We start from the raw sequence: 6,854 nt of genomic DNA, 5'->3' as shown, positions 1-6,854 counted from the left end.
CTATGTAGTATAACCTCATACCTCAACACCATCAAGTACTGTTCATTGTTTTGTGATTATAGAAGATCCAGACTAACTTCAGAATGTCAGGCAAATATTAGAATCCACCCCGTTGTCATCCCTAAGTTTCAGTTACATATTTAAGGAAGATAATTTTCCCGGAGAAAGCTTATTAGTTTTCCGATCACTAGTACTCAAGCTTACGCGAAGATGCTTGTGCTGTTTCCAACTTCCAAAAGGATGCAGTAGTGTCTGATTCAAAAATGATTAACTAGAATTCATCTAAAAGCTAAGACACATGCAATAGCGCCTTTGTTGGGAGTAACGTGTCTTTCAACAAAAACAGTGATAGATTAAAACAAGAGTTTTACACGAACGAAACAAAGCAAATACAACCATAACAGAATAGGAAAGATGCAAACAGTTTCACAACCGAGAAAAAAAAAACAATCCACATAAAGGGGAACTCGAAATGCAGCAGACCTAGCGTTATTTCAAAATGACAATACTCCAGTTAGCTATTTGTCTGATGACCCCTGGCTTCCAGCAAGCTCAATGTCCAAGTTCTCTCCTGCAGAAAGGAGGAAAATTATGTAAGAAATAAACAAATGGTATTTTCTATTCCAAATCATGGTCGAGCAATATAAACACGTTAGAGCAGACCGCAAATTCATAATGTAAGGAAAGAATTGGTTAGTTATGGATTTAATGGTTTCATTATAAATGAATTCAACTGACCTTTCAATATCACTGTGCAACCTTGGATTCATTTTCAGGAGGGAATATGCTTAGCTTGAGTTTCATGCTTTTAGATGTCTTGCTATCTCGAACATTTTTTGCGGATTGTACTGCTTTGCTTGTGTTATCCAGCCTCATCTCTTGAAGACTAGGTATATCAGCCAGCTCAAGTGGCACATCATCAAGCTTATCACAAGAGATAAGAACAAGTTGCCTAAGCATGGGGAAGTTAATAACCGAAGCCTCCCAAGATTCTAATTCTGACCTTTCAATCCACAAGACTTGGAGTGCGCTAAATCCACTCTTTGGCTTCCAGAATTCACCCGTGAATGCATTTTCTTTAAACTTTAGGACCTCAAGAGATTCCAATGTCCCCAATTTATCCGCCTCACTCCAAGCAAACCTTGTGTTTGTCAGAGTTAACTTCTTCACCGTACGTACCAGTTTGGAGAATGCTAGTGGAAGGTGAAGTGTTTTATTTATGAAAAGAACATCATTCAACAATTTTAAATGTTCCAGACACTGTAGCTCTACAAGATTGTTGATACCACCCTTGTAAGCACCAAGAAATGCCGCCATTTGCCCTCGAATGCTCAATTTTCTTACATTACACGCCTTTGCTAGCACATCTTTCTCACAACTTTCTGGCGCAACCATAGAAAGAGTCTGTAGACAAGAAGGTTTACCTGTGGTGGTAGTCGGGGATGGCAATTTTGCAGGTATGTTGGTGTGGAGATGCCTCAACTGTAACAAGTTCCATATTTCTGGTTTTACTTCAAGAGTGGGTTCTAAGGTACTTGTATTAAGTATTAGAGTTTGTAAATTCCAGAATTTACCAAAGGTAGGAGGGAGGGCCTTAAAGTCACCTGAGATAGCAATATACCTCAAATGAAATAATTGGTTGAAGTCTTTGGAGAAAATAAACTTGAGAGATTCAACATCCAAGACTCTCATAAGTGGAAAGGCTTTGTGAATGAGTTTGATTTCATTAGGAGACAACTCAATTGGTTTTTGTTTTGAGGAAAAACAATAGAAAGATCTGACATGTTCTGCAACAGGTGTTGTGGAGAGAAAGTCAGACAGATTAGATGGTTGAATACACAATCGACGGCAAGTATCTGGGTCCAGTTTAGATTGATCAGGTTCTTGAAAAAGCCATTTGTTACTAGCCTCCTTTTTGCAGAACTGATACAACATGTCGTGAAGACGACATGTTTTTATTTGACCATCAGACCTCTTTTGCATTATTATTACTAAATTTCTGTTGAGAAGATCTGTCAAATAAAACTCTGCTATCTCCTCTAGTGTGAACTCAGGCTGTGGCTTTATCAACCCCTCTGCTATCCACAAACGAATCAATTTCCAACAAGGGATATCAAAGCCTCGAGGAAAGACACCACAATACAAGAAGCACATCTGCACTTCTCCGGGCAAATGATCATAACTCATCTTCACAAATTTCAGGCAGCTATCTTCGGTATGCTCACCAAAATGTTGCACCACATTTTTGTCAACTCTTTCCCAATCCTTTTTGTCCGAACGACCTCTTAATGCTCCTGCAATTACCACTACTACAAGTGGTACTCCACCACATTTTTCTGCAATTTTTTTCCCAGTTACCACTAATTCATTTGGACAACTTCCCTTGCCAAAAACTCTCATTACCAACAATTCAAAACTTTCTTCTGTCTTCAAGAATTTCAGCACATGAGGTTCTGAATTGGCAAATTTAGCAACACGTAAGTCACGTGTGGTCATCATAATCCGATGACCCTTCTTGTTTTCTGCGAAAACTTTCCTTACATGATCAATGACTTCGTCTTCCCACACATCATCTAAAACAATGAGACATCTACCTCCTTTCTTGATATAACCACCTATTGCCTTAGCCAATGTGTCCACATCATCATTGAGATGATCTTCTATGTTTTTTTTGAAGAATTTAAGAATCCTAAGATAAATATCCTTTGCTTTGCATTCCTGACCGACGTAAACCCAAACAATGCTGTAAAATTCATATGTAAGCTTAGAATCATTATAGATTTTTCTTGCCAGTGTAGTTTTTCCAAGTCCGGGCATCCCCACCACTGGGATAATATCGACACTTTCCATCGGTCCTTCAACAAGTCGCTTGATCACTTTATTAGCTTCGTCATCAAACCCGACCACTGCGTCATTCTCCAAAGAAGGACCCTTTTAAACATATAAATCACATCAGAAAACAGAATGGCTGATCTTCACAACTTATACATCTCAAGTAAGTCCATTTTATTAAGACTAAAACAAACATTTAAAAGTTAAATTGTTACCAAATATAAAAACGTGTCATTCTTTTGTCTGGCCAAAAAGATAAAGTGACTATATAAATTGAGACAGATGAAGCATAAAGGCATAATACATAAATATGCCCTTTAACTTGACTTCAAATTCTTCAACTTTGGGTGTGCACAAGTAGACACTTAAACTTGTATAATATTGAACAAATAGACACACATGTCCTACATGGCATCCTACATGTCATTTTTTGTCCTACGTGTATTGTTCCACGTAGGACTCATGTGTCTACTTGTTCAAGTTTATACAAGTTTAAATGTCTACTTGTGCATACCCAAAGTTGAAGGGCATAAATGTGAAATGAGGCAAAGTTAAAGCGCACATTTTTGTATTATGTCAAGCATAAAATTGATTAGCTATTTTGTCAATTGAAATATACTTGTTTGAAGGGAAAAGGTTCAAAAATATCCTCAACTTCATTTATTAATTTACTTTGAAGTTGTTTTTATCCTCGCCGTTATTATAATTGTCACCCATATCCCTCAATTGGATGAAAAGCCCCAAATCAACTAAAATTACCCAAATTCAATTAGAATGACCCGATGTTTTCTTTTAAGTCGAACTCGATCCACTAAAACAAATGAATTCATACCAAATTAAAATCCCAATGGAGGAAGCAAATGAAGAAGATTAGAGAGATGGATTTGGGATTTTAATTTGATATGAATTCATTTGGTTTAGTGGGTTGGCTTCAGATTAAAAAAGAAAATTGGGTTATTTTAATCGAAATTGGGTGTTTTTAGTTGATTTGGGGTTTTCCATCTAATAGAGGGGTACGGATGACAAGTATAGTAACGGCAAGGTAAAAACAACTCCATATTAACCGGTGAGGATAAAGTCAACAAATAAGTGTCTATTTATGCACACCCAAAATTGAAAGACATAAATATGAGTTGAGTTCAAGTTAAAAGACACTATGTTAAACTAATTAGTAGAAAAAAGGTCTAATATACTTCTCATAGCTCATATATAACCTTACTGTTACACAAATTGCTCACATATACCATTTTCCTCTAAAAGAAGTGAATTTATTTTATTTTTTTTTAAAAAAAAATGTATTTAAAAATAAGGGAAAAGGGTCAGAAATATATTCGAACTTTGATTGAAATTGTTGTTACGATACCAAACTTTGGAAATGACCTTTTACCCCCTGCACTATTTAATAATGTATTTTAAAGGTATATATGTGTCCACGCGGATATAAAAAATATTGCATTATTATAAATAGTAATGTGTCCACATGGACACATATTTACCTTTAAAATACACTATTAAATAGTTTAGGGAGGTAAAAATATACTATTAAATAGTTCAGGGGGTAAAAGGTCCTCCATAAAGTTTGATATCGTAACAGCAATTTCGGCCAAAGTTGGAGCACTTTTGAGATCCTTTTCCCTAAAAATAATTCATGTAGGAGTATATTTGGCCTTTCTCACATGTATTTTTTTACTTCTTTACTCTAATGACTAATTTAAATTTATTATTTTGATGGTCAAATTTATTTTTTCTAATTATCTTATAAAATTTATTATAACTGCCCCATTTTTTTACTAATACAAAAATTAAATTAAAATATAACAACTAAAAAGTAGTTTTAAACTATAATATAGCTTTAAAAAATTCTTACTTTTCTCTCTTTTTCCATTCACACTTATTTCTTATTATTTCTTATATGTTTACATTAAAGAATAAAGAGAAAAAGGTTCAAAATATATGCGAATTTTGATCGAAATTGTTGTAACAATCCCAAACTTTAGACAGGACCTATTATCTCCTGCACTATTTAATATATATTTTAAAGATATATAGGTGACCACGTGGACATCATAAATATTGCATCATTATAAATAATAACTTGTCTACCTGAACACTTATATATCTTTAAAATACACTATTAAAAAGTGCAGGGGTAATAAGTCGTGGCCAATGTTTGGAATTGTTACAACAATTTCGGTCAAAGTTCAGATATATTTCAGACATTTTTCCTAAGAATAAAAGAAAAACTAAGAATAAAAACTCAAATAATGATAATCAACCAAGTCAAAAAAATAATTTTTGAAAAAAATAATGTATATCCCTACATGAATTTTTAAAAAGTTAAAATAAAAAAAAAATTAAAGTTATATTTTTTACTTCCGTATATGAAAATGATATGTGTGAGCCCTTTATTGAAAACACTCATTAATTTGAGGTAAAAAAATATTTTATTCTCTCAATTATTGAGGGTCTTAAAACATTCATATATATATATATATATATATATATAATAAAAGAAAACATTTAAATAATTAAATGCTAAACAAGAGAAGATGAACTTTTAAAAAAAACTAATTTGTTTTCGTACCTTATCACATGCCCTACCCAGTACCCAATCCCACCTCTCCCCCCGCCCTCCCCCCCCCCCCCCCTCCTCCAAATATTCTTAAGAGTTTCTAAAAAAATATTCTTACCCCACTCCACTGTCTAGCCCAACTTCCCCCATCACCACCCCCAAAAAACAATTAAAAAATCTTTTAAAACAAAACAATTTTTTTTCTCTTATCCCAATTTCACATCCCTAACCCCTTCCCCATCCCAAATTTTTTTTGGAAATCTCAAATTTAGACTTTAGGTCACAAATTAGCTGTTAACAAGAGGTTTGAATTATACCTGAGTTATTTCCCCTTTTTTAGGGAGCTCAAGAACAGGGGTTGCCTGAAGTGCTTGATTGTTTTTACGAAGTTCTTTGACTTGATCATGTATACCTTTAATCTCAGCAGCAAGATTCCTAACTTTAATCAAATTGCGTGGCCAATCAAATATCCTTCCCATCGTATTTTTATCTTGATGCAGCTTTGCTTGAACCAGAAACTTATCAATGGCATCTTCAGCTCTGTGCACAGTTTTATGTATTTCTATCACCAAAACTTTCCACTGCTCACTATTCGTGTATCCGTATTTTGCGGCATCATCTAAAAAAGCTTTGAGTTGTTGAGCAATTTTAAGTAGATTTTCCAATTCTCCCTTTGCACCTCCAATTAGCTTCACATTTTCAGTTAATAGCTGCAACAAATTCTCTACCAGAAAATTCACAACTGTATCTGCCATATCTCCTTTCAGTTGTTACAAATCTAACAAAATTTTTTTTTTTTTCAACTATTAGCTTGTAATGACATCTTCACATCACCACTGCTGTTATATAAATAAAAATAATGTTATTTTAAGTAGACCCAATCATTTTTATAAGTCTTTGTTTTGTATTCTTATTTTAAAAAATGTAAGTTGACTGAGTTTTTAGTTAGGTCTTTGTTTTGTATTCTTATTTTAAATGCAAATAGGCAGGGACAGACCCATGTGCAATGCACGAGCACCCATTAATTTCGATGTAAATTCATATATTTATACAGAATTATTTCTAAAATAGTTATAATAAAGTATTAGCCTCTAATGAATTAAAAGTTTGTTGGGTGGTTTGGTTTGGAATTGTAATGTTTTCTTCTTTTGATCCAATACAGATTCTTTATGTATTTATTTTATATTTCATTTAAAATTTTGTAATTCCTCTTTGATAAAAGATTACTCTTCTTTTGTTTTTTCTTGAGAAATTCTGGCTGATTAAGAAATTTCACATGGTTAATTTACTTTTTTCTTAGAAAGGGAGAGTTTTTAACTATAATATTAAGTTGAACACTTCTACAATTATACTACTATGTAGTTTATGGTAGATTTATGTTTTAAAAGCAAGCAAGCACCCACAAGCTTAAAATCCTGGATCCTCCATTACTGAATAGGGGTTTACAAGT

At 33.5% G+C, this 6,854-nt stretch overlaps 1 protein-coding gene across 1 annotated transcript; it reads right to left on the bottom strand.

Moving 5' to 3' along the window:
• Positions 1-331: 331 nt before the first annotated feature.
• Positions 332-6,192, bottom strand: LOC125811357 (putative late blight resistance protein homolog R1B-23). The gene is made up of 3 exons (XM_049490860.1): positions 5,722-6,192; positions 739-2,931; positions 332-571 (listed from the first exon to the last, which is right to left on the bottom strand). Exons 1-2 carry the CDS (start codon positions 6,157-6,159, stop codon positions 748-750), a joined length of 2,622 nt encoding a protein of 873 aa, XP_049346817.1. The 5' UTR covers positions 6,160-6,192; the 3' UTR covers positions 332-571; positions 739-747.
• Positions 6,193-6,854: the final 662 nt, after the last annotated feature.

The sequence above is a fragment of the Solanum verrucosum genome, unplaced genomic scaffold (assembly GCF_900185275.1).
Source record: "Solanum verrucosum unplaced genomic scaffold, falcon-dt-bn FXZP01000585.1, whole genome shotgun sequence".
Lineage (NCBI taxonomy): Eukaryota > Viridiplantae > Streptophyta > Magnoliopsida > Solanales > Solanaceae > Solanum > Solanum verrucosum.
The sequence above is the reverse complement of the archived record's forward strand: the minus strand, read 5'-3'. Positions and strand labels throughout refer to the sequence as shown.